Here is a 27,330-nt window from a genome sequence, read left to right on the forward strand (position 1 = left end):
AGAGCAGCAGAACGAGGTGGTTGGCACAGAGATGGCAGTTGGAGCGTGTTCGTGCCTGATAACACCCAGCTCTGCCGTGGACATCGAGGGGTAGGACAGGACCTTTGGATCAGGTAAGTGCCCACAGCACCAGGGCCATGAGGGATGGAGGGGAGCAGAACATGCTGCATTAAAGGCAGCGGCATGCACCTTTTTCTCCTCTTTTTGCCTCACTTTCAGCCTACACCATTGACACCAGGAGGCTGCAACACGAACCAGCAAGAAGCACTTTTTTGTTTGGGGTGGGTTTTTCTTGGTTTCCCTTGAAGCAAGAAGAGTAACAGCTTGGAAAGCAAAGATAAAGGACGTGCTTGAGGGTAATTCAGGGTAGCAGAAGGAGGAAATAAGAGTATTAGCTTGTCAAGAAGGCCTCAACAGCTTGCTCAGTGTGGGGTGAGTAATGGACTGTGTGATTCTGTAAGCTTTACCTTGCTTTAAAGAGCATTTTTGGTTCACTGAGGCTATTACAAATGCTGCTCTTGCAATGCTCTGTGCCAGGCTGGGCAGCCCAGAGAGGTGGGAGAGGGGCTGAGCTATTCCTGATGGGAAGAGCTGGATGAGCAGGGACCGAGGAGGACATCCACAGTCCGGACTGAACACGCAATTGGGCCATTTCTAAAACTAAGAAACATTGGTTGAAAAACTCTTTTACAGTGTCCTGAGGAGTTGGGAACAGTTTGGCTGTAGACACAGGCTCTGCCCCATGCTATGGGGTTCATACTCAGCTTCAAGGGAGCACGTCACAGGGCACTGGCATACACCCAACTTGGATTTCTATGTGAAGCTGTTGCCAGATCTTGCCTTGGCTTCTGGGCCAGGGAAAGCATGTGTGCACCATGGGGAAAGGCCCTGGGTGAGCACAGTGGGACTGGTGTGGTACAGACACGAAAGCTGCATGGGAACAACCTGCTCAGCCTTTTGTACCTGCTTTCAACCTCTGAGAGAGCTGGGCTGGGTCAGCCTGGAGAAGAGAAGGCTCCTTAAGGGGAGACCTTAGAGCAGCTCCAGTGCCTAAAGGGGCTGCAGGAAACCTGGAGAGGGGCTTTGGACAAGGGCCTGTAGGGACAGGCCAAGGCGAATGGCTTTAACCTGATCACAGGCTCAGCCCTGGGAGCACCATCCTGGATGGGGGTTTGCAGACACCTTCCCAGGCCAGAGCAAGAGCTGAAGTAGCCACAGTGAGAAGATGGGACTGGCAACCAGCTTTGAGTACACCACAGTTAGCACAAGGACAATAAAAGGATTATGGAGCAGGTTTTATGCATTCTAAAAAGCACAGAGGTATTCTACATTTAAATAGGGGTTACTTGTTCCCATTTTTTTTCCCCATTAGACTCAACTACTTCCTTATTGCTTGAGACAGAGTGACACCAATGAAGTTTTGATGGTTTTGTTTTGACACTGAAGAACATTTGAGTTGTCAGAAACTAAACGGGGTTTTTCCCCCTCCTTCCTACATTAACGGGATTTGCCAAATACAAGAAAAGCTCCAGACATGGTCACAGCAGCTCCCAGAATGAGTCCCCCGGTGCTGGGCACCCTCTGAGCAATGTACATGGGATGTGCACAGGGATGATGAGCCTCTTTGCTGGTGGGGTGAGGAGACAGGAGAGTGGGACACAGCTTTCGCTCGAGGGGAGGAAGGAAGAGGAGCGCTTGAGGGCAGTTACTGCTCAGCTCGGTATGACCAAAGTCCACTAAAACACAATGCACTGGTGGCTTGCAACTGTGAAGAGAAGTCAGCAAGAGGGAGGAGGTTTTATATCTACACCCTGCGTGCACACACAGATGGTTGCAACAGAGCTGGAATGGAGGAGCTCCTCCTTCAGGCCACGAAGTCCCCAGAAATAGAGGCAGAATTGGTGCCTGAAGCAAACCACTCAGAAATACAATGCAGCTTCTGGAGAGTTAAGTCATAAACCAGCACCTCTGTTTGGACCTATAAAAAGAAAAGCTGGCAAAAGAAATGCACACTTACGAGAAGTTCAGAGCAGAAACAGCAGCTATCAACAGCAAGAGAAGAGAAGGCTCCTTAAGGGGAGACCTCAGAGCAGCTCCAGTGCCTAAAGGAGCTACAGAAAACCTAGAGAGGGGCTTTGGGCAAGGGCCTGTAGGGACAGGCCAAGGGGAATGGCTTGAACCTGCCAGAACAGGGGAGACTGAGATGAGCTCTTAGGCAGAAGCTCTTCCCTGTGAGGGTGCTGAGGCGCTGGCACAGGGTGCCCAGAGAAGCTGTGGCTGCCCCATCCCTGGCAGTGTTCAAGGCCAGGTTGGACACAGGGGCTTGGAGCAAGCTGATCTAGTGGAAGGGGTCCCTGCTTGTGACAAGGGGTTGGAACTGGGGGAGCTTTAAGGTCCCTTCAACACAAACCATTCTATGATATGATTCCATCACTCTTCCTGTGTTTCCACTATTTTCTTTAGGTTGGCTAAAGAACTATAACAGGATACCCAAAAGAATCAGTTTGAATAACAGAGAGATTTTATCAGGAAATAGATTCTCCAGAGGAAGCATCATTACTTGGTAGTGAGGCCTGAGGCTGCATTTGAAATCCTGTTCCTAGCATCCCCAGGTCAGCACCCACCCAACACAGGAGCAAGAACAGCACCCCATGTTTACACAGCCAGTGCATGCAAGTTTACAAGCAACAGATCTCTCCAGGAACTTCACTTGCACCCACTGCACGGGGATTCCAGGATGAGCATCCGATCCTGCACATGCATTTACTCTTAGGAATAATCAGTTTCCACTCAGATCGTGTCTTTCCCCTTGGTTTCAGCAGGACAGAGGACCCCGGAGCGGTCACAGACACCATGATCAACCAGCCCCAGAAGCCACGGCTGCGGCGCAGGCACGAGAGCTACGATGAGAAGTGCGAGCGGCGGCACGAGATGCGGGAGAACCTGCGGCGGCGGCACAACGTGACAGCGTGCCGCCACGTGGGGATGGGGACACCGGACCCACTGCAGAGCCCCCGGCAAAGGGAGTTCCTGAGGAGGAGGAACCTGGTGGGTCATGCGGGAAGGGCACTGCCGGGACAGCACATCCCCCTGGATCCCTCTGCACTGTTGGAGCTGAGACCGTCCATCCTGCTCCAGGTAACCTGCTCTGGGTACCGTGAACGAGAGCATCCACACATCAAAGCACATCCAAAATGCAGGAATGCACAGATCAAAATGTGCATTTCCTAACAAGCTCCGGAGTTGAGCATGGATAAATGCCATTGCCTCCCTCCTGCTCCTCTCCTGTTTTCCACACCCTGAACCAGATGGAGATGTTCTGCCATTCCTCCCAGCACAACCCCACCTCCTAACTGGCAGACTACAGCTTTGCACTTACACAAATTACTTTTACCCTTGAAAACTGCGCTCTAAACACCCGGCTTCCCTCCAGCACCTTCACTGTTAGCAGGAAGGATGCAGGAGTGAGATTCCCTGGTACTCATTACCAACCCTGTGCTGCACAGCTAACAATGACCCAGAGGGCTCACTGCCTTAGTAACATCTATAGAAAGAGGCAATACAAAACACCCCAATCTGGCAGCCAAACAGATTTCCTTCTAAGTTCATAACCCATGCAAAATGAACAACTCCCCTGGTAGGCTGTGAGTTTGTCTTAGGGGCCTCACAATCCCCTGTGAGGAGAGGCAGTGGAATGCAAGATGACTTATACAGGCATGGCCTCAAGCTCCCTTTGTACCACAGGAGAGTTCAAAGCAATTACCTGCCTCCTGCTGCCATTCAGGTCACTAAACCAGGAGGTTTTCTCCCACCTCCTCACAGAGCTCTGGAGCTGCTGGAGCCAGAGCAGCAGATCCTTATGATTGCCATGGTTTCTTGGCATCTCCTTGTTGCTCTTCACCCAGTCACCACAGGTACAAACTGGCCGCAGCTCCTTCCTCTCCATTCCTCACAGCCCATTCTGCAGATGCTGACTTGAGCTGCTCTCTCATTCCAGCACCCATGGAGCTGCCCCACATTCCCCCCTGCACTCTCCCCGCTCGGCCTCAGCATCCCCTGCAGCACTTCAGCAGAAGCCATCCCCCGGCCAGGTGTGAACACCCAAGGTAGGTGAGGGGTGCTTGCGTTTCACTCCCACATCTCCATCAAGTGATTTGGGATGCTCCTCTCTAACCCAAGCTCCCCTGGCAGCAGCTCCACTCCTGCACAGTTTTACCACCCCAATCTGAGTTTCCCCTGCAGGTGCCAGGAATATTCCTCCTCCAGAAGGATAGAACAGGACACAGCTTAACCATCAGTGCCCTATGGCTTCCCTGTGAGTGCCCCAGAGTATCCAGGAGTCTGGGGAATAACTTCAGTCTGTGGGATCACTTCATTTCCACTTCTACATTCATCTGAGCAGGACTTGCCTCTGGTCCCTATTGAGTTGTATTACTGGATGGTGTTTAAACAGCAGTTCTCCATTCTAGAAGCAATGCCATGTGAGATGGACACCCAAATAGAAGAACTTCACAGCTCCTCAGGCAGGGGGGGATCATTCACATCCTCTCACTTTGCTTTCACAGAAACACAGACCCTTACAAACCCAACGGCAGGAGCAAAAGACTCAAGCCAACAGACAGAGTAAGCTGGCCCTTCCTTCCCTCCCAGGGCTGGGGATTCAGATACCTGCAGGGCAGCAGCTTCCAATGCTCAAATGTGTTTAACCTCAGCACAAGCTTCCACTGTGCAAATACCAACACTCTGCTTGGAGCAGCTGGTGCCCAGAGCCACTGACTGCTACAGACCCCACCACCACGCTCACCTCAGTAACGTGCTCTCTTTTTTATTTCAGTAGTGGAATAGCAGTTTTAAATAAGGTAAGAAAAACACAGGGACTTCTGTCCCATGGATATCATAAAATCATGGAATGGTTTGTGTTGGAAGAGACCTCAAAGCTCATCCAGCTCCAACCCCTGCCACAGGCAGGGACCCCTTCCACTGGAGCAGCTTGCTCCAAGCCCCTGTGTCCAACCTGGCCTTGAACACTGCAGGGATGGGGCAGCCACAGCTTCTCTGGGCACCCTGTGCCAGCGCCTCAGCACCCTCACAGGGAAGAGCTTCTGCCTAAGAGCTCATCTCAGTCTCCCCTCAGGCAGGTTCAAGCCATTCCCCTTGGCCTGTCCCTACAGGCCCTTGTCCAAAGCCCCTCTCCAAGGTTTCCTGCAGCCCCTTTAGGCACTGGAGCTGCTCTAAGGTCTCCCCTTAAGGAGCCTTCTCTTCTCCAGGCTGAACCAGCTACCATGGGAAAACCAAACAACTGCAGCCCAGCAGGCTCCTCCAGGCCATTAGCTTCAGCTTGACTCCAAAATACTTGGATTTTGGAGTCAGTTCATAAAGTGTTTATAAACAGAAACAATCCCACTGTTTTCAAACATTTGCCCTTTCCCTTTCAGGAAATGGTGCAGTTATCCAACTACCTCAAGGTAGGTACCAAATATTGTGAATTGCCCACAGAGAAAGCAGGACTTCGGGAATCATAGAATCAACCAGGTTGGAAAAGACCTTTAAGATCATCAAGTCCAACCATTCCCCAGCACTGCCAAGGCCACCACTAACCCATGGCACTGAGGGCCTCGTCTACATGGGGTCTGAACAATCTTATTATTGAATCATAGAATGGTTTGGGTTGGAAAGGACCTTAAGATCATCCAGTTCTAACCCCCTGCCATGGGACACCTCACACTAGACCATGTCACCCAAGGCTCTGTCCAACCTAGCCTTGAACACTGCCAGAGATGGAGCATTTACCACTTTGGACAACCTGTGCCAGTGCCTCACCACCCTTACAGTAAAGAGCTTCTTCCTTACATGAGATCTAAACTTCCCCTGTTTCAGTTTGAACCCATCACCCCTTGTCCTATCGCCACAGTCCCTGATGAAGAGTCCCTCGATGAATGAAGGGGTGCTGCATACCCAACTTTAACATGGCCAAGAAGTCCTACACATGAGCCACAGCACACCAAGACCTGTCTGTCCCCACTGACCAGCTCTCCCCTTCTCCATAGGAAGCCCTGCACCGTGAGCTGCTGCTCAAGCAGAAGATGGTGATTTTGCAGGAGCTCTTCTCCACGTTGCTGCAAGCATCAGAAAAGTCCTGGCAGGTACCAGAGAGCTGCAGGAGGTTCCTGCTGGGACATGGGTGGGACTGGGTTTGCGTGTAGCAGCACGAGCACCCCATGGGGCTCCCTTTCTATCTGTAGCTCTGCCCAGCTCCCGTGCTTTACAGCTTTAAGAGGCAACACCATCACCCAGCAAACAAGACATCATGTGGAGCCATTCCCCTGCAAGTAGCTGCTTGTCCTGCCTCCTTCCTTGCTGTCGTCTTTCTTCTCAGGGAGGGCTGAACACAAAACAAAGTCAGGGTGTCACTTTGCCTCACATTTTCACCCCTTTTGTGCCCCAAAAGACTGTTACAAAACGCACTTTGCTTTCAGATCAACAGGAAGTGCAAAACCCTTTCCTTCTGCAAGGTTTTAGAGGGTTTCATACTTGCCTTTTCTGCTTTTTCCTAAATAAAAAGCAATCAGAATCATGTAAATAGGTAAAAAACTGGAATAAACCCAAACCACCATCTCACACTAAATTTTCATCCCTTGTCAAAACAAATTTCAAGCATTTCGAACAACTTTTGGGTTTCTCTGGCCAAAATAGAAGTTTCAGATGCACCACAGTGGTGAACCCAAGTGCTGGCAAATGCTGCATTGGATGGAGGAAAGAGGCTGCTGCTTAATCTGGGAACACAACAGCTACCCCCCCCCATCCATCCCACCCAGCTCCCAGCTTGCTCCTCATGAGGATGTGTGGGGATATCCTCCATCCCACCACTGCCCTGCTTCCTTCAGGGATATATTCTGGGCCCCAGACACAGATTGGAGGACCCAGCACCATGATGGGGGCACAATGGGTAAATCATGGCTCTGCATCAAACCATTTCCTCACGGCTCAAACAAAACCTATGGGCAGCACTGAACCAGGACACAGATTTATTTCCTGTCAGGAGGTCAAATTAAAGTGATGCATTTCATGCAGTGTATGAAGCATTTTAAACAGGGTTATTTAATCAAATACGAATTTACAGTTCACTGCACCTTTAAAAAAAGTGCTTTGAAAGTTCTGTTGGGGCAGAAAAGCGAGTGATTGGGTGAGATGGCATAAACCCCCCTTGTGTTAGACATGCTGTGGTTAGAAACTTCCGCCTTCACTTGCTGCTTCAAATATGATATGAGCAGGAAAAAGCACCCTGACACACTCAGCAGGACGTAGCCATGAAACCTCAGATTAGAAAGAGGTGGGTGCACTTTGCTTCTTGCTATCTCTGTTGCACAACAGAGGCTTTGCTGCTGCCTCTTGCTTTCCATCAGGCTAAAAAACACCTTGCCGCTGGCACAGGAGCCAGAAGCAAGGCAGATGCTGGAGGTGGTCCAGGGGAGGTGCAGGGGAGAGGCTGGGAACAAAAGGTTTCTCCAGGAGAGCTGGCAAAGGGAGGTACAGACAATGCTGTGCAGTGAAAGTCATAGAATCACACAAAGGTTTAGGTTAGAAGAGACCTTAAAGCTCATCCAGTTCCAACCCCTTGTCACAAGCAGGGGCCCCTTCACTAGAGCAGCTTGCTCCAAGCCCCTGTGTCCAACCTGGCCTTGAACACTGCCAGGGATGGGGCAGCCACAGCTTCTCTGGGCACTCTGTGCCAGCGCCTCAGCACCCTCACAGGGAAGAGCTTCTGCCTAAGAGCTCATCTCAGTCTCCCCTCTGGCAGGTTAAAGCCATTCCCCCTTAAAACAGCCACAGAGTCATTTTTGAAGTGCTGCTTGTGTCCATGCGTGCTTTTGGCTCAATGGAGCAAGTGAATACTCTGCAGGAGAATGGGGGTGTCATTAAACTGAAGGGATAAAGCATTTAGTTCCTTCTGCCTCCCATGATTTTACTTCTGGATTAAGACCTTCCTACCAAAGGTCTGTACCTTAAATCTGTTGTAAAACTTGCTCAGTTGATTTAAGAATGCTGCCAGACGAAAGAAGCTAAGTCTCAGTTATGATTATTAAAAGTAACTCCTTTTAAGTTGTTCTCTTCTTGAAAATTACTACTTTAATACATTTTCTTCCCTTCCTGACCTCTGAAGTTGAACCTGACTTTTGGAAGTACTTTGAAGCTCTGCAGAGTTTATGCTCTTTGTCATTTTCAGTGCATTATTATTACTACTACTACTACTACATGCACTTGATTTTCTAGCACAAGCATTGTGTTTGGGCGAACTGGAAGCCTTCCAGAAACAGCATTTATTATTATTGATTTACATCAGCTATCTAAAATAAGGGAAGGAGTATCAGAGAATTCACTGATCACAAGACAACCAGAATCAGTTTAAAATACTCCTATGGCAATACTTAAATGACAGCAGTAGAGAAATGCAGCAGAGTTTGGGAGAGGTTTTGGAGCTGCCTATTCAGGTAATCTCAGACTCTCTGAAGAAGAGGGCTACAGAGGATTCAAATACAGTATTTGCAAGACTATTTTAAGCATGTTAACCCTAATCCTGCCCTCTTCCTGGCTCCCAGTGGGTGTTTTTGGGCTTAGGTTTTGGTTAGTTAGGGTGGGGTTTTGTTGGTGTTTTGATTTGAATGCAGCACCTTTCATGTAGATAATCCTCAACACAGGCTCCACCGCAATTCACTCATGTAACTTTTCTGGTCAGAAGCATCATTTCTGATTCCTCCCACACTCACTCACCCCACACTGCCACGCTGTTCTGGTAGCAGCCCCGACAAACAACTTATTCCATTTAGGGAAATCTTTAGGTTCTTTTCCCCAATTTACAAGTTGTATTTCCATGAAAGGAGTTTGCCAACACATTTCTGCTGTGAAGCATAGGAAAGGCCCAGCGCTCTGTGGCCTTGCATGTTTTATGGTCATTCACATCTGTGCACAACAGCCATAAGGCCTCCATCCTCCAATCAGATAGAATAAAATACAATAAACTGCAGAGGAAAATTAGGCATAATATTTCACTTATAAAAATGCTTTTTAAAAGCCCACCTACTTTCTACGAAGATAAAGCCTTCATTCTTTCTACCAGCAACAGAACTGGGAAGATTTATTATTTGGGATTGAACTGTGCAAACCTAACCAGTGCTAAAATACCAGAGAATCTGGTTTTGCTTGGGTCTAACAGCTATTCCTGTAACATCAAGGAGCTGCTTTTCAGAGGTTTGACTTCAAACAGCAGTAAGCAGAGAAGATAGCAGCATTCTCAGTATCGGTGGTGGAAAAACAGCCCACGTGAACTCTTTGGCGGAAATTGTGTCTCCATTTGCATGCAGCCTGGTTTCATGAAACAAAAGTCTGACTAACACCAAGAGGAGATTATAATGAGAGAAATGAATCACTGTTGCCCTCTATCCCCCTGCCCAACTGCCAGATGTTGCAACACAAACCCAGCCTATTTCCTAAGGGAACCAGCAAGGCATTACTTTAGCACCAGGTGGAACTTGAAGGAAGGAGCGCTGCAGGGAGGAACCATCAGCCAGGTACAGGGCTATACATGGGGACAGGCAGTTGCACTCTGTCAGACTCATCCAGACTAACCTGAAATCCCCTTGCTCTTCTCATCTCACTGCAAGCAGCTGCACTCAGTAACCAGCAGAACTGCCTTGGGAGTGTTCTTCTATGCATCAAAGTTTTACTTCCCCCATACCCCATTTATTCTGAGATGGTAAAGGCTTCTTTGAACTCTAAGCATTGAAGAGATATTGAAGGGACTTTAGACACACTGTTATAGATGAAGGAAGAAAGTGAATCAGAACACAAGCTACCAAAACATCAGGGGCATATTGTATAGTCCATGATTCCACACATCAGTTCACCTGTTTCTTCCCCAGGGTCAGCTGAACGAAGATAAACTGAAGTGTAAACTAAGGGCACTTGAAAACCAGCTGCAGGCTTGCACCCAGGTAACGTCTGATTCACAGAGAAACAAACATGGGTGAAGAAAGGCATGAAAAGAGAACACCCAACCATGTGATGAAGTCAGGTGTCCGTTTCTAGATCAATCTGATTAGATACAGATCTGAAAATGATTTTTCCTCTTTGCTGAAGCAATGCTTCACAGCAAAGCAGCAGCAGCTGTTACACTCTGGATTTACTAATACTCAGGCTTAGCAAGATTAGAGGTAAGTCAGGTAAGATCCTTCAAGCACTTCAATTCTTCCTTTGAAGAGTTACTCAAAGGAGTGCATGAAGAAGATCCTGATAGACATGGAGGACCAGAAGCAAACCTATGAGGAGAAGGCAAAAGAGGCTCTTCAGAAGATGCTGGAGGACAAACTCCAGACTGAACAGCAGCTGCAAAACTCTGAGGTAAGCAACATGGTTTACACCTAGGTTTGCTTTAATCTAGTCCAACTGTGATGAACAGCCCTCCCATTGTGCTCTGCACTCACACCGGGAACAAGCCTCACACACATCCAGGGACATGAGGGCTTCAGAGACATCTTTTCTGGAGTTGCTCTATTGTATGAAAATAGATTTCCCTAAGAGGTAACAATTTCCTTTGACAGGCAGGGTAACTGGAGTTGTCAGAAAACACAAGTAAATCATACCCCAAGTACTACCAGCACCACAACCAAGCCTCTGCCCATCAGATGGCATCAGCCCCACACAGGTTATTACAACCACCACGGTACAGGCAGAGGCAGTGCTGCCCCAGCCCCACACAGCTCACATGAGCACCTGCAGGTGTTTTCAGGGCAGCCTGGTATGGTCCCATCACACCACCAGTTACAGCCCACCCGTGGGTCCTTGCTCTGCTCCCTAGAGAAGCCTGGCAGCAACAAGAGAGGACCTTGCCTTCTGGAAGGAGCACTACACCACCCTCAAAGCTGAACTGACCCAGATGACCACAGTGCACACTGAGCTTGAAAACAGCTTCCACATTTTGCAGAGCAAACTTCAGGTACGTCAATTCCCTGCAGGAACAGCATCCAATCCACTGGAAGCCCACAGGTTGAGGTCCTTGAATAATAAATCTGTTGATGAAGCACAGCAGTCACACATTCAACTCGAAGCTGAGCTGATGCTGGGGCTGTTCTCACCTGCAGCAAGCAGATGCACAGAATGAGCAGCTCCACCAGACCCTGTGCAGGCTGCAGAGCGAGCATACTGCGCTCCACCAGCGAGCCAGCGCCCTGCGGGAGGACAACGACCTGAAGGCTGATCACATCAGTGCCATCAAAGGTATCATGTGCAGGGGAATGGTGGTGGGGGTGTGTCCTCCAGGTGAGTATAAGGAAGGAGGATATAAGGAAAATACTCTTAAAATCCTGTTCCTTAAAGCCAAGTACATGCACTTGCAAAAGGCTCACTCTGTGCTGTGCACCTCAGCTTGCCATGAAACCTTCTGGTTTCCAAAGGGCTCCTGAAGTCATTTCCAACTAGATTAAAGGACTTCAGTGACTTCTCTAGAAGAAAGGGTGGAATGGGAGACCCAAAACCAGAAAAATCTCAGGGTCCTCAGCTTTGATGAGAACTTTTGCATCCTTGTCAGACCCATCAAACGCAGCAGGGCAAGCCTGCCTGGGTTACTGTCTGAGGAGCTGCTGCACAGTGGTGGATGTTACCAGTGTATAAATACATGCCAGTAGCGTCCTAAAGCATTAATTCAGATGAAGACAAGGAAACACACATACTTCACATGGCTATTTTAAAGCACAACTAAAGAAGAGTAAATGGGTGGTGGTTCTGTTTTCATAACAGGTCTCAAACAGCCTTAAAAAAAACCATAAGTTAATAGAGGCACACTAGAAAAAACTGCCAAAACTGAAAGAGCACTTCAGAGCTAAAAATCACATCCCTTCGGAGAAGAACATTCAGTGTAGTCAACAACATCCCCCTGCACATGTGGGGAAGGGGAAAGTTGCCATCCTTGCATAAAGATGCAGAGTTTTACACCAACCTTGATTCCCTTCTACCATTATTTCAGATAAACTGCAAGAAGAACAAAACCAGAGGGTAAAGCTGGAGGCGACAATCAGCCATTTGCACAGTAAGTAACACAAACACACATAAAGCAATCCAAAGCATTAGTGCTGGGGATTGTAACTCTGACTTTCTACATTCACAGACCTGATAGAGACCCAGACCAACAAACAGAAGACCCAGGAGGCGATGGCACAAAGGAAAGGTCAGCAAACTTTGTAACTCCCACCTAGCACTGCTCACACTGGACACAGGAATGTTAGACCTGACTCTAGGAGGAGTCCACACTGCATTAGAATAAAGGATTATTTTAAAGCTGCACAAACCAAGTTATTATATTTTTCTAGTTAACATTAAACCCTAAGTGTATTTATGATGGCAAACACTTGTAAAAATAAATGGATTTCACTGCAAATTCTACTTCAGTGGCTATGCCATTTCTTCCCCCAAAAACAAAATACATTCCTGTTTATAATTGCAATTACAGCTGTACTCGGAGAAAAAAAAAAAAGGTAATAAAAGACACTTTAACTTTCCCTCCCTTTCTGACAACTCCTTAGAAATCCCTCTAAAGATGATTAACTTGTTGCTATCACAGAGGCAGGCCTATGATAACTCAGCCAGCTCCTGTGTCCTCTGCTCTGTGTGTAGCACACAAATATTACCTTTAAACTCCACTGAGCAAACAAGCTCTAAAGCAAACCGAAAGCCTGGACCTGTTTCTCACCAGAAGCCTGACTGTTTTCTAGACCAGGTTTTCACCACGCAGACCCCACCTCTCACTCCTGCCAAGGAGAAACAAAACACTCTGTTAGAGCACTCCGAGGAGGAGGAGTGGGGAGAAGAAAGCCTGAAGGATGAGATGCAGAAAAGGACATTCCAGCTTACAGCAAAGGAGAATGAGGTGAGGAAGTCACTGAATCACAGATGCTAGTGTAAGAACTCCAGCAGCAGCATGACACAAGGCACCAAAGCTCTTGGAAGTAATTTAAGCTTAGAATCTCCCATAAGGATTATCTCTCCTGATTTTTTACCCTGATACCAGCATTACCTAAACCCCCAATGCAGCCTCTGCATGCAGGGTGACACCAGCAGAGCCCTCTCCATGCAAACTCATGGACATGAGAGTCTCAGCCCCAGAAAAGCCAAAGTCACACTTTAAGAGCTGAAACCTTGAGCACAAAGAAGGCAAGACGGAAAAGGCCTGCACACAACAAAGCCAACAAAACCAATCCCCTTACAACTGGGATCCAAAATTTCAAAGCTTCCTAATCACTTCCATGGTGTTTCCCATCAAACCATGCCCCTGCCAACAAACAGCCCCACAGCTCTTACAGCAGTAATCAGATAGCAAGGACTTAGAAAAAAGGATTTATAACTTACTATTGCAGAGCTTACAGCCACACAGGAGAGGAGCTTGTCCTACTAACCCAGGCCGATGAGTGCTCCACCACCATCAGGCATCACCTGGGGGAGGGCTTTATGAAGCACAATCACAGCTAAAAGGAAACAGCTGGGGAGGGACTCCATTACCCCCCATTAGCTCCTGCAGCCTCTTCTGCTAATGCACTGCTCATCAGGAAGGCAGAAGGGTTGTCCAGGTCAAAAGGTGCTCCCTGGGTTTTGGGGTTATGCAGCACAACCTGTCCCATGTTTCAAGGAGTTTAAAGGACTTTGTAATTGCTCTCACAGTCAGCAAAGCACAGAATGAATTTCAGGAGAGGCAAACCCTGCCATGAGTGCGCACTCCATGTCTTCTTCCTGACCCATGCACTTCCATGGTCATGAAAATACCTGCTGCTTCTCTCTCCCATGTGGTGTGAAAGATGGCAGCAAAGTCCAGACGGCAACAGGCTGTGGCATCACCACATTCCCAGTAACGCTGAGATCTGCTCTGTCCCCTATAGGTACATATGGACACACAGATAGCAGGACTGAAAGGCCCCCATCACCGCAGTGCCCACGCATGGGCGAAGCGCTGCAGCCTCTGCGGGAGCCCTGCTGCTGTCGGTGGGTACGGAAGAGAGGGGATCCCTCCTGCTAACGGTCCCTTGCTGTGCTTGCAGTGCATGGAGCTGCGCTCGGAGCTGGAGGCCCTGAGCGAGGAATACCGCTCCTGCCTGACCAGGCTGCGCCAGTGCCGGGATGAGCTCAACCACTTCCAGAGCAAGCGGGCGAAGGTGAGAGATGCTCCTCACCCCGACTCCAGTGCTTTTGGACCGGGGCTGCAGACTGGTCTGCAAAAATCATAGAATCTCAATCTGGTTTGTGTTGGAATGTTGGCACTTCTGCCTAAGAGCTCGTCTCAATCTCCCCTGTGGCAGGTTAAAGCCATTCCCCCTTGTCCTGTCCCTACAGGCCCTTGTAAATGTCTTTCTCCAGGTTTCTTGTAGGCCTCTTTAGGTCTTTAGGAAGGCTGTCCTAAGGCCCCAGATAAATATCCCCATTTTGATGTGTTTGCTAGGGATGAGAAGTTTCTTCTCCCCACCAATTTCCTTGTTACACTTGCTTCTCCTTGCAGCGACAGCGCGGTCACTGGGTCCCTCTCCTGGTGGCAGTGATAACAATTGCCATAGCCTCCTTCCTTGCAAGTTACAGACCATGAGGGACCTTCTCAATGAGGGACTTCACCGCAGGAACTGACTTCTTCAGCACCAGCAACATGCCCTCGCCACAGTGCACCTTCTGCTGCTTCGTACTTGTGTGTTGTCTATGGAAGCTTCAGTCCAAACTCCTCCCTCCAAACTCCTGCAGCTCCAATAAAGGCTGGAGATCCCCCTTCCCTTGGCTGGTCTGATTGCTTTGCACCGGTTGAAAGTTGTGCTGCTCAGTCCCCATAGCACTGAGGGACAAAGCCACCATTGCTGGGGCCTGTGCAGGGTGGGAGGGATGGGGTATCCCATGCCCTTGGGATCCAGACCTCCTGGTTTTCATGCATGAGAGGACTACAGGATTCTCTTCATTTACCTATTTCCTCCCTAAATAAGAGGTATTCGACCCTGGACCATCTCTACTGGTACCTGACGAAGAAGCCCAGCTCAGGGAGGTGTTCTAGCACAGCTCCTTCGTGCACTGAGCAGTTTTCCCATCTCCCACCTTGTGTGCCCAGCTCAGCCCATGGCTCTGATAGCCTGTCCTGGGGCCAAACATCCCCACAGCCACATCTGCTTCCCTTTCACTGCTAGCACATTAATCCAACCAAGACAAGGGGTTTAAGCCACTTTTGGAGCTGCATGGTGCAGGTTCTACTGGAGCATTTGCCCCTCACTCAATACAATATGGAGCCTACAACAAGCTTCAGAAATTCAAGATAATGTGGCTTTCCAATCGCGTTTATTAATCCTCAGCTGTTGGCAGCAAACAAATAGAACCTGACTTCACAGGGCAGTCTCTGCAGTCAGGATGGATGCTTAAACCACGACGTGTGTACATCCACGCTGGCTTTCTGCAACGCCACGCATTTGATCTGCAACCAGCCTATGAGGTGGGGGGCCCAAGAGCATCACACTTCAGCCTTTGGTGCTCAAGGGCCTCTTGTGGGCCACACACATGGGGAATGGGATCTCTCCTGAGTCCATGATGCAAGTGAGAAAGGCCAAGAAGTCTGAGCTTGCTTGTGTTTTACAAGGCAACCGCTGGCAGAGACACCACCTTGCTCGAGATGCACAGACCTACAAAGTCACTCTGTGCACTAAAAGCCTCCTTCAGCTCCTCACACCAGGCATCCAGCGCCTCCTCCAGCTCCCCACACAGGCTCTCTGGGATGCTGAAGGAGTAGATCTGGATCCCGAGACTGTCCTTTATCCTGCGGCAGGAGGCCTGGGCTGTGAATACCCTCAGCGGTGTCAGCGCCAGGCAGTTCTCAGTGCTCTCCTCCATGCAGAAGGTGTACACCGCCGGGTAGCCCAGCAGCACCCCAACGACGGTGCAGAGGTTCCAGCCTGTGGGGACAACCTCGCTGGAGGACACAGGGCCGGCGCTGGCGGCCTCAGCAGCACTTAAGTGGGCCAAGAGGGTCGCAAGATGGCCCCTGATGGCCTCAGCCTGTGCTGGCCCACAGAGAACCGGGCACTGCCGCCCTGCCGAGACATCCATGAAGGGCGCGGGGTGTGCGCCCAGCACGGCCGCCAACCTCCGCCGGGCGAGCCCGGGCTGCAGCAGCAGGGCCGAGCCCTCAACGCTCAGCACATGGAGGCGGAGCGGGGCCAGCCCAGCCTCCCTCAGCCGCTCCAAGTACCGCCGCAGCTCGGCGGGGCCCGCCGCGCCGCAGTCGTACAGCAGGGCCGGCTTCAACCCCGCCGCCACCGCCAGCACCTCCCCGGCGAGCTGCAGGGCCTGGGCCGCCGGTAACCGCCGCCTGGCCCCGGCCCCCAGCTCCTCCCGAGCCGCTGCCACAAGCTGCGGGGCCAACACCGCGCTGCCCGCCGGAACCTCCGCGCCCATGGCCGGTGGACCCGGAGGGGAAGCTACCGCCGGGCCCAGCACTTCCGGGGCGGCCGCGGCTCTAGCGCAGGCGGGAGCCCGGGGCGGAGCGCTTGGGGCCCGCCCGGGCAGGCCGCTCCGCCCCGGGTGAGGCACGGGCCCGCTCGATGAGGCAGCTCCGGCCCGGTGTGGGTCGTTTCAACGACAAGGAAAAAGGCGTTTGGGAGCAGGCCGCTGCCATCCCATTCAGCCAGAGCTTAGGGGAGCAATGTGTGTGTGTAAGAAGCACAGCACAGAGCCATTCCCCTGCTTTCAGAGCTGTGTGTAGTACGAGGAGGCTTCTCAAAGCACATAGAGCTGGTTTATTTAACTACATATGTGTATAGCTTGCAGCTAAAAAGCACTTAAAAAGAGAAAAATTAAAGTGATATGCTCCAGGCAGGTTTAATAGAGCACAGATTAGAGATTTATATACAAAATACCAGTAGTCGATTAAAAAAATACCACTGCATTGAAAATGTGATTTGTACCTGAGTTTCTTAAGCAAAGAGCTGGCAAGAGTGAAGGAGCTTAAGGTATCCCTGTAATCCCCTTGCTTTCGAAGTACCACAGACCACTGAAACTGAATCAGAAGACCAGATTTACATTGATTTTATTCAGATTTAGGCAAGGCACTCGGTAGGAAATAACTTTTTCTGTATGTACAACATAAAGAAAGCCCGGGGCCAAGCCAAGCGCCTGTCACTGCGCCGGGAGCGGCTGCGCCATGTGCATGGCGGGGGCCTGCATGGGCCACCCCTCCTGGTGGTTCTGCAGCAGGCGGTAGAGCTGCTTCAGGTGGGCCACGATGTTGTCCTTGATGTCGGGGGTGGAGATCTGCAGGCGCACGCTGCCGCTGTCAAAGGAGCGTGTGAAGTCACCCGAAAACATCTCATAGATCATCCGGGCCACGACGGGAATGACCTGTGTGAAAGAGGCTGGTTTGCCCTGGATGCAGGGGATGGTTTCCGCACTAACCTAAGGACAGGCACAGTCTGATGCTGTTGGGTAACATTTGTATTTGCTGTCACAAACCCCATCAGCCCTATTGGTGTTTCCTGGTGTCAGTAACCCAAACAGGGAAGAACCATGGCTGCAGGCTTCCATCCAGAGCCAACACACCGATCCCCACCCAGCAAGGTGCGTGTCACCTCAGAGCCTCAGCTCTTACCTGAACCACAATCAGCTTCCTCTCCCTGGGCTTTCCATCAGGCCATTCTTCTCCAAAACAGAAGTAGATCTCATATGGTGGCTGCTTCTCGATTTGTCCCTTCTGATGGGCAATCAGCTCTAGGAAGAAAAGCACAATGCTGCAGGGTTGTTCTCATTCGGGTAGAAACACTCCCAGCTCTTACCTACACACTGAGCCACCTCTGACACATACACAATTACAGTGTATTTCTTGCACCAGAAGAGCTTTCTTTCACAGCAAGGCCCTCCGGGGTTTTTCAGAGCATTAAACGAGTGTACATTGACTTTCTTCCAACGCACACCTGCTCCATGTCCTCTGAAGTCAGGGAGGCGGTGGCTCCTACCCACGCTCCAAGCACAAGCAAACTAACTGGTGCACCCAGGCTGAGCCCCCGTGCAGACCACCCTTACCAATAGTGCCACCAAGTGCGAGACCAGCATCCAAAGCTCTTTTCTACAAGCAGAAGTTACCTACCGCTTAGGAACGTTTCCAGACAGAAGAGTTTGACTTTCTTTTGCCTCTCAATCAAATTTGGTGTGGTGGAAGAAGGCGCGCAGGGACCAGACCAGTACACCTTGCACTGGCAGAGCCGGACAGCGTAGATGGCATGGCCACTGACCTCCAGGATCAGTCCCCTGTCCATAACATCCAGCAACCGACTTGTGAAGATCTTCTGCCTTTCATTGGTGATTTGCTCTGTTCCTGGAAACTTCACTTGCTCCAAACTAATGGGCCCAAAGAGCTCTTCCTGGTCTGGCATAGGACCCAGCTCTCCATAGAAAAGTCTGCATCCCTGCGGGTTGCTTACAGTTGTCGTCGGCCCGGTCTCCTTCCCTCGATACTCAAACTTGATTTCTAGGTCTGTCACTGAGAGAGAACCTGTCAGTATGGCTTTTCCTGCACCTTTACATGTACTGCATCAGCAGCAGACACACACCACACAACCCACACTACACAGGGATGTTTTATCTATACAGAGCTGCCCATGCTAAGGGGCAAACAGCCACAGTGAAAAAGTCAAAACAAGGACAGAAGCTGTAGAAATCCATATACATACTTGGTAGAGAGCTGATCCAGAGCTCAGGGCTGCTGAAGAAGTCATGCTGCAGTGCTGTTGGGGGCATTTCCATGTCTAGAGGTTCATTCTTTGGCCACACAGCTTCAGGGCTGCAGTTTTCTGCACTGGCTGGAGCCATTGGAGAATCTACAAAAAGGAAGTGATTCCTCAATAAACCACTTTACAAGCAAATACCTTCACTGTTACATTAGCCTATGCCACCAACCATTGATATTAAGAAATGGAAATGTCTCTTGAATAGGGACATGCTGAGATTGATTCAATTCCTCCTCCTCTTCATCATCAAGATCATTATCCTTTTCATCCCACGGAGCTGAGCCAGTGGAGCCTATAAACAAGCACATTCTTGTGGGTAGTTATCGGTGTGAAACACTGTGATGCATTCCTTGAAATAATAATGTGATCTTCATATTGGCTCTGCACAATATTGGACATTTGTTTGTGTGTTTTCCAAATAGAAGTAGAAAAGGGAAAATCGGATCCATACCACATGCTATTTTCAGTTTAACACATAATTCTAGAAAGCTAAGGATAAACTATCATCAATATGGGACTATTTAGCTGACCATGTACAGCTTTATTCATTTTAATACAGGTATACAACGATTCAATGTCCTCTTAGTTTAAGCACGGCCAGATTTACACACGGCAGCTTTCTGCTGCACAGAAAGGCAGCTTGAGAGTTAACACTGAGGGAAAGGAACTCACATTGGACAAGCGCCTGCTCGGTAACCAGCCCTGTGTCAGCAAGGCCCTCACCTGGATTAATGATTGATCCCTGGGATTGCGGGATATCGCACACTTCATAAATTTTAATAGGATTCATGGGCACCTCCTTGGTGCCATCGTACATCAAATTGAATTCCCGGCTTTTGTTAAGAGCACATCGGAGCTGGGCTTTCCACTTTGCAGGGTCGGGCTCATCAACTCCTTCCTGGTACTTTCCTGTTTCCACAGCCCATGCCTGGGGACAAAGTACACCGTGCTCAGTCCAGCCTTCTCAACAGAGCAGCTTTTATCAGAAATTAAACTTCCAAACAAATTCGCTGTAAAATCCCTCTCTTTGCAGAAGTCTGAACTATACCTCTTTTGGTAACAGCAATGGAAATTCCCTCTTTTAATAGTTTTTCCCATTAAAAAGAGGAGGAGAAAATAAGATGCAAATCCAAATTTCCAAACCCCATGCAAGCATCTTCATTCACGTTAAGAAAGTATAAATGTTACAGCATTGGGCACTGATTTTTTTTCTAGGTCTCTCAGGTTCAGCACCACAAGCAATTTTTGACAGTGAGCCATAACCTGCACATCACGGAATGGGCTCGGTTGGAACAGAGTGGAAGAGCAGCCAGAGCCATCCAACTGGTCCTCTCCCTCTCTCAGCCCCAGATCAGACTATCAGTCCAAGATCCCTCAGAGGCAGAGGTCAGAAGTTCCTCAAAGGAGTGTAGGAGTTATAATGAATCCTTTGGGATAAGAATATTAGGGACAGCAGCAATGGAAGTTTGTGGTGGACCTCTTCAGATTTATTTAACAGTAACAGTATTTAATGGTTTGCTGCAAAGAACAGGCCAGCTACCACATCCTAAACCAAGCAGATGGAGTAAATAGCAGTCATCTCCCAGAGCCTGTGGAATCAAACATCATCTGGCCTTAGGTGGTCAGAAAGGGTTAAAGAACTCCACAGCCTTTCAGTGCCAAGCCTGGCATCCAGGTGCACAAAGTGGCTTTTCTGAGGTCAGAGAAACAGGACAAAATGTGCCTGGAAACAGGTACTGAAATATGTGCCCAGCTCCTGGGCCAACAATTCAACCCTTTGTCTTTGGTTAGGAGCAGCGGTGTGTCTGAGCTCTCCCCTCCCTCACCTTGAAGATGGTGTTCTCCTCCTCGTGCTGTGGGCTGTGCCGAGTTGCGTGCTTCCAGGGGATCTGAAACCGCTTCGCCTCTCGGTTTAGCCAGATAAGGCCGGGATACATCCCACTATCTACCTGGGCCACCAGCCATGGCTTCAAGCGGACTCTTCGCGGGTGTAATGCCATCGTCTACAAAAGACAGAGCAGCTGCTAACGGTTAATTGAGACTTAGATGCTTTAAATACAGTCAATTCCATGAAAAAGGACCCTATGCTGTGTCACTGCTGCGGTCTGTTTCCTCCTGCACCTTGAAACCACTAATTCGGGTTCAGCTAGATGACTTTTTTGCCAGGAGGAGTTAAAAACACATCGCTAAACAGGGACCATAACTGTTACAAGAACAACAACTCACTGTTAAATACTGCGGGAAGCAGAGACTGCGCGTTGTGTGTGTGAACTGAGCACACAGAGGGCGAGCCCCAATCAAACCTGAGCCATAAACGTAGTGCAGGAGATAAAGCCACAAACAAGCCACAGCAAGAACAGGCAGGAGAATTTCAAAAGCCTCCACGTATGCCTTAGCAGAAGGGCCTGATCTAGTGCTTCTTCAGTCGGGTCAGACTTGCGTCGAGGAGGAGAAAAACGACCTTGTGCCAAACCAGAGGCTTTTGCCGCAGTTGAGGTGAAGCTGGAAGCATCAGGCTGAAGGGGAGGGGACTGTTTCATCACAGAAGTTCCTCTGCAAGTCATTTAATGACTTTTTCATGAGTGCCCTGAATGCAGTAAACCCATGCGCAAACATCACTGACCTACACTAACCAGGATGTTTATCCAGAAGGACGTGAACTGCAAGTCTGCCCACACTCCTGCTAGAAATCAAGTGATGTTGACTTAATGTTTAGGGTTTTTTTCTAATAGCAATTCTGTAATTAACTTATCAAAGCTGTTGTTCAAGTATCCTGGTGTTGCTGCTACATTTGCTGCCAACCAGCAGTATTTTTCCTGTGCAGAACAGAGACAAAGGCAAACAAACAGAAGTAACGACTATCCCTCTGCAAGAAGAGGCAGCATTTGGTATCTGTAGGTTTTGGAAGGGGGTTTTTACACTACAAGTGTGCTTTGAAGGTGTATTTCCAATATTCATTTGTAAATCTTGAAACAGATGTGAGAAATTACATGAATAAAGCAGTTACAGGATAGGCAGAACCTTTGCCATAAGCCCTGAATACTGCTGCAGGAGTTGCAAAATGTGTCTAGTAGCAGAAATAAGAGAAGATGAAAAACATCCTATCCAAGAACTAGTCTAGGAACAGGTTTTATTTGTTCAAATACCTGCAGATCCCATTCAGATGCAAGTGTTCACAGAAAATTAATCTGAACACAGCTTATTTTCTCTGTTAAGTAAAGAAAACATTCAGATTGAATTGCAAATCATCTCTAAATAAGAGTTTGAACACGTGCTTCATCAAGGACCTGGGCATGTCAGCAGATTGCTCCCCAGGAGCTGCAAAGGATCAGAAAGCAGTCATCAAAGTTATTCCTGTGCTTCTGAAACTCTCCTTAGTTCTCCAGGTGGAAAACACTATCAGAATTAAACTTTCAGTAGCGTGTTTCCAAAGACACAAAGTCCAGGTTAATCCTGCACTTAGAATTGAGACCAAATCCAGATATTGATTGGAAAATGAAGAATTACTTCTCATTGTAACAAGGAAACTAAAGCTTGTTTCCATCATCTCTTAACTTTACAAGCAGTTCCCTCTGCTTCTAATAACATACACCATGTACCTACCCATTTACAAGACCAGGAGTAAATTCAAACCCATACATCAGGAAATAAAACTCATGCTTCTCAAACAAAATACATTCAGTCCCATGGAGGGTGCACTGGCATTGCTGAATGAGGTCGGAATTGTCCCTCTGCTCACAGACAGTGTCTGTCAATACACCACATTACAATGCTTTATGACCTTTTATCACCAACGACTTGTTGACATGATAACCGAGACCAAACCAACTTGAATCCCATTGCTGGGCCCAGACAGTGAGTCAGCCTCTTACAGCCTTCAACTTCGATCTGGCAGGTCCACCAATGCCGGAGGCTCCTGGAGCCGTGAGGGTGAGCTCGGGGAATATCTCACGCTATTAATAGGAATTGCCAAAGGCAGCACTCAGGACTCCTCAGTGCACATACCCAGGGATCCTCCAGTTTGCCTTATTCCCACTCAAATTGGCTGGTGGGAATTGCTGCTAATGCATCTCTGGTCAGTGATGTAATTATTCCCTGTACCACAATTATTATTAAGTCAGACGGTTTTCCTTGTAGAGGAGACATTCACCCCAACAAGAACAACTCAAGCAAGCTCAGGGATGAGCAGACATCCTGCAGCCACTTCCCTGAGGGCTGCAGATGAGAGACCAAGGTCAGGGACAATCCTGGATGACTGTGAGAGTTCTGGGGGTCCAGCACGGAGCCAACCAGTGTAACATCACACAGGATGATGTGACCTGATGCCGGTCTCAGCCTCGCTGCATAGAAGCTTTCACTCTCCACCTGCACACCCAAGTGTGCTTCTGCTTCACTCTGGTCACGAAGCCTCTAAAGAAGGAAGGGGTCTTCTCCAGAATCATTGCTGTTACACCACAGACCTCTGCTCATTACCTCTGACTGCATTATCCTATATTTCATGGATTCGTGTTATATTTTCAAAGACAAGCAGCTCAACCCTTACTATTAGTATTCGCACACAGAAACAGACTGAATTTTCAGCCGAGTATCCAACACGTAATCACCTCCCTGCAGTGGGAACCTACAGCTCCATGTTTCAGAGACCTGCACATCACTTTTCCTGCAGCCACCCGCACTCCCTGCCCTGCTCAGAGCCAGCAACACCCCCTGGGTGCTACAAGCCCTTACCCTATGCCCAGCGGAGTAACCTCAACCCCTCCATGGCCCGACAGCCTTGTTACCTCGGAAGGGGCATGCGCCGTTACCGATAATTTGGGCTCCCGGGATGGTAACGGCTCTGGTCCGACAAGAGGCGGAGGGGAGGGGATGGGACAAGTCACCCTCGCCCTAACTTTGGGCCTCGTTTACACCAACCCCAATAACCGTAGCCTGAGGCGAATACAGCCGCAGGGAGCGAGCAGCCCCATAGACACCGGGCTCTGCCCTCCCGCTGCCCCCCCTGGCCTCCCGCTCAAGCCCGAACCGGCATCTCCCACCGGCCCCGTCCCGCGAACCCTCCCACGGCCACCAGCGCGTCCTGCGCTCCGCCGGGCCCCCTCCGCCCCGCGGGTTTCCGCGTCCCAACCAAACCCCGCGGCTCGGGCGCGGAGCCCCGCGCGGGACGCGGCTTCGCCAAGGGCGCTCCGCGGGGCTCGGGCCGGTTCCCGCGCCGCCCGCCCCGCACCACTTACCCCTCCCGGCGGGCGGGCGGCGGCTCCGGGCCCGCGGGGGCTCTCGGAGCGGGGAGGGGCGGCGCCGGGAGCGGAGCGGGGCGATGGCAGCGGAGCGCGGCGACACCCGCAGCGTGAGCCCCGCCCGCACCTGCCCAGGTGCGCCCGGCGCAGCCGCCGCCCCGCCCCGCCAGGCCACGCCCCCTTCCCGGAGGCCACGCCCCCCACCCGGTTCGGTTCTTCTCGTAGGTGGGAAACCGGAGCCGTGAGTCAGGAGCGAGGGGTGCTGCAGGGCGTTAGTGATGGGGTTCAATGAGCGAGAAGAAAAGTGGGGATTTCCCGTGTCCTTCCCGTCGTGGGCTGAATCCCGGGTTTGGGAAGGTTGATGTATCCCGGGAGCAGCCCTGGGTGAACGTATGGAAGTCTTCACACACAGAGAAAAATCCTAAAGGGGCTGCAGGAAACCTGGAGAGGGGCTTTGGGCAAGGGCCTGTAGGGACAGGCCGAGGGGAATGGCTTGAACCTGCCAGAGGGGAGACTGAGATGAGCTCTTAGGCAGAAGCTCTTCCCTGTGAGGGTGCTGAGGCGCTGGCACAGGGTGCCCAGAGAAGCTGTGGCTGCCCCATCCCTGGCAGTGTTCAAGGCCAGGTTGGACACAGGGGCTTGGAGCAAGCTGCTCCAGTGGAAGGTGTCCCTGCCCGTGGTAGAGGGTTGGAACTGGGGGAGCTTTAAGTTCCCTTCCAACCCAAACCATTCCATGATGATGAATACCTTCTCCCCCATAGTTATTCCCACTGTATAAAAACACACAATATATGGCCAAATAGCAAGCAGCTGGGAAGAGGCACAGACAGACAGAGAGCTGAACTCCCAGCCAAACTATGAGGGATCTTTGATCTCTCCTCTAAAGTTTCCTTCATCCTCCCCACATTCGTCCTGTCTGCGTGCCCATCCTGCCTGGCAATGGGTAAATTTAAGGATGCCACAGATCTGCTTTCCTTGTGGGCTGATGCTTGAGGAAGCAGACACTGGTGATGCGGCACGCTCACCCACACATCCTGGGCTGTCTAAGGCAGAGAGTTGGGACCAGCTGGGGCAGAGCTTTACTGCTTCTAGACCCTCAATAAGGATCCTTGACTGCCCAGCCCATGAGTGGGGTCTTAGGGCTTGTCATGGCTGTGGTATGGAACATAATGGAGCAAAAATGACAGGCAAGGGCTGCTCCAGCATGGGTTTAGGATCTCATTTTGCCTCCAGTTTCACTGAGCCTGGTTCTCCTGCGCCAGGCAGCTGTGCCCGCCTGCACCCTGCACCTTTATTATCGCCTCTGTGCCTTCCCCGAGTGGGAACACGGATGCCAAACCAATGAGTGTTCCAGCCCAATGCAGGGTTGGTGTTTTCCTTGAGTCTCTAGCAGCCGGCGCTGGAGCGTGTGGCAGCATGTTGTGCTAGTGAACCGGCAGGAAACAAGCTCTCTTTTTCCATACTCTTAGCTGGGAAACTCTGCAGCTTCTGAGCTGTCTAGGTGAGAATCTAGGGATAGCTCATTAGGCAGGACGTGTAATGAGGCATGTGAGCTGTTTGCAGCTAATCATCCGAAGTGTTCACTCTGACATATGAAACATTGCTCCTAACCCAGCAGCCAAACAGCACCAACCTCTTCACTGTAGCGTTTGCTGGCAATCATTCTCTTTAGTTCTCTCTGCTTATATTTACCTCTACCTCCATCTTTTTCAAACCAGAGGAAGAAACCCTTTGGCCAATAAAACTGTACTTCATGAAGTGCCAATCTCCTGGCTGTGTGAGAGCAGCTCTTTCACACAGTGTGCAGAGTGCACACTTTGGGACAATGCTGAGGAATTTTCATACCAGGAGCTATAGGATTTCCTTTTATTTCAGTGCCAAATTAACATCAGTACTTTTATCAACACGATTGTATCGTGATACCTGCAATAACAGCAGCTAAGCTTTGTAACCCAGGTCTCTTGCAGTCCTTTGTTCCTAGCTGGAAAAGGCTGGAGTCATCAAAACAAAGAGGAACCATTTTCTCTCCTGGGAACAGATCACTAAGTTCCCATAAGGCAAAACAACATTATGCAATGAGACAAGACAATGTCCTGGGCATGTGGAGTCTTGCTGTCTGCTCACAGCACTCGCATTCCAGCATGCAGCTGTGGTGCAGGAGCACAGCCCGAAATGGTGGAAAGCTTCACCCCAGCCCATGCAGAACTCCCCAGATGTGCTGCTGGAGAAAGAGCGATGAGGTCTCCTCACCCTGTGTCCCACAGCAGCACCTCTGCTTCCTGCCAGCTCTTTGTGACCCAGAGAGAACCCATGTGCTTGCCACAATGGTTCAAGGAATATTGAAGGCCAGGTTGGACACAGGGGCTTGGAGCAAGCTGCTCTAGTGGAAGGTGTCCCTGCCCGTGGCAGGGGTTGGAGCTGGAGGAGCTTTAAGGTCCCTCCCAACCCAAACCAGTCTGGGGTTCTGTGCAGTACCATTAAAGGGAAAAAGCTGTTTCTTTACATGATCTTTGTAACTGAAGATGGGGAAGTGGAAAACACAACAAAACTGCTTTATAAGTACCACAGTGACTGTGCCAAAGACTTTGTTCCAGGAGGTCCAGCAAGAGACCAGTGCTGGGGAATAGATCCAGTATAACCTTTTCTGATGAGCCAGGTTTCAAGCTGTTCTGCTGCAGACAAGTCATCTACGAGGCGTAGGCTGAAACCTTTACAAAGGTAAGGATAGAGTGTATTAATTGCATTGCATTATTTAAGGCACAAAGGCAGACCAACAGTACTCCTGTTAAAACAAGATTAAAAGGTACCTTCCTGTTAAAGGGCAGCCTTAGTCTTCTTAGTAGCTGTTTTAGTCCTTCCCATCCATCTCCATGCCTGCAAGAGGAGAACAGAGGCGGTACAACACTTAAGACTCTGAAACGAAACCATGCATTGCCTGGGTATGCTTACACACAGAAGTACAAACTTATACAACACTACATTACCTGTATCTACACACAGCCACATGCACTACCACTGATGAGTTACAGGAGCAAGCAGGCTCAGAGCAAATCCTGTTCCTACTGTAGAACATGAATCACTGCGCTGTTCTGCAGTATTGAGTTTTACACAGAAACTTAACCCATGTAAGAAGCTTTTCTTCCCAAAGTAAGGAAAACAAAGTACATTTTGTTAAAGAAGCAAACAGCACAAAACCTTTGGGTCTAAGGATTATTGAAACAGGGAGCCTACTATTTCCTATCAACACTGCTTCAATCCTCTTAAAAGAAGAATCCCATCTAGATGTCAGGCTGGCTCAGACACATTTATAGCTACAG

The 27,330-nt window shown here is 49.8% G+C and overlaps 3 protein-coding genes across 9 annotated transcripts; 1 reads left to right on the plus strand and 2 right to left on the minus strand.

Annotated features, from left to right (window-relative positions):
* TRAF3IP3 (TRAF3 interacting protein 3) lies at positions 1–14,748 on the plus strand. Of its 7 annotated transcripts, none has more exons than XM_080633002.1 (16): positions 1–113; positions 2,823–3,138; positions 3,998–4,106; positions 4,566–4,623; positions 4,835–4,859; positions 5,436–5,465; positions 6,048–6,143; positions 9,918–9,989; positions 10,255–10,395; positions 10,853–10,990; positions 11,136–11,271; positions 12,017–12,079; positions 12,158–12,217; positions 12,762–12,916; positions 13,920–14,192; positions 14,534–14,748. In XM_080633002.1, the coding sequence occupies exons 2-16, from the start codon at positions 2,854–2,856 to the stop codon at positions 14,615–14,617; spliced, it is 1,725 nt and encodes a 574-aa protein (XP_080489128.1). In that variant the 5' UTR covers positions 1–113; positions 2,823–2,853; the 3' UTR covers positions 14,618–14,748. The 7 variants fall into 7 exon arrangements, with proteins under 7 accessions (XP_080489128.1, XP_080489127.1, XP_080489131.1 ...); XM_080633001.1 differs by having other exon boundaries at positions 16–113; positions 2,820–3,138; XM_080633005.1 differs by having other exon boundaries at positions 16–113; positions 2,820–3,138; positions 14,079–14,192.
* Positions 14,749–15,537: 789 nt separating this feature from the next.
* On the minus strand, positions 15,538–16,455 carry LOC308229166 (UPF0739 protein C1orf74 homolog; the record flags this gene model as incomplete). The annotated part of the gene is made up of 1 exon (XM_080633019.1): positions 15,538–16,455. One exon carries the CDS (start codon positions 16,453–16,455, stop codon positions 15,634–15,636), a length of 822 nt encoding a protein of 273 aa, XP_080489145.1. The 3' UTR covers positions 15,538–15,633.
* A 720-nt stretch (positions 16,456–17,175) lies between these two features.
* On the minus strand, positions 17,176–20,779 carry IRF6 (interferon regulatory factor 6; the record flags this gene model as incomplete). The annotated part of the gene is made up of 7 exons (XM_080633032.1): positions 17,176–17,397; positions 17,645–17,763; positions 18,140–18,532; positions 18,723–18,869; positions 18,949–19,071; positions 19,503–19,707; positions 20,606–20,779. The coding sequence occupies 7 exons, from the start codon at positions 20,777–20,779 to the stop codon at positions 17,176–17,178; spliced, it is 1,383 nt and encodes a 460-aa protein (XP_080489158.1).
* Positions 20,780–27,330: the final 6,551 nt, after the last annotated feature.

This window comes from Psittacula echo (genome assembly GCF_963264785.1).
Source record: "Psittacula echo genome assembly, chromosome: 22".
NCBI classification, from domain to species: domain Eukaryota; kingdom Metazoa; phylum Chordata; class Aves; order Psittaciformes; family Psittacidae; genus Psittacula; species Psittacula echo.

What these genes read in the sequence shown, in the direction of transcription:
- TRAF3IP3 (XM_080633002.1), top strand. Translation starts at nt 2,854, where the DNA reads ATGATCAACCAGCCCCAGAAGCCACGGCTGCGGCGCAGGCACGAGAGC. An exon ending in GAATAGCAGTTTTAAATAAG is followed by an intron (nt 4,860 to 5,435) that starts GTAAGAAAAACA and finishes TTTCCCTTTCAG; the next exon opens with GAAATGGTGCAGTTATCCAA. An exon ending in AGCAGCTGCAAAACTCTGAG is followed by an intron (nt 10,396 to 10,852) that starts GTAAGCAACATG and finishes TCTGCTCCCTAG; the next exon opens with AGAAGCCTGGCAGCAACAAG.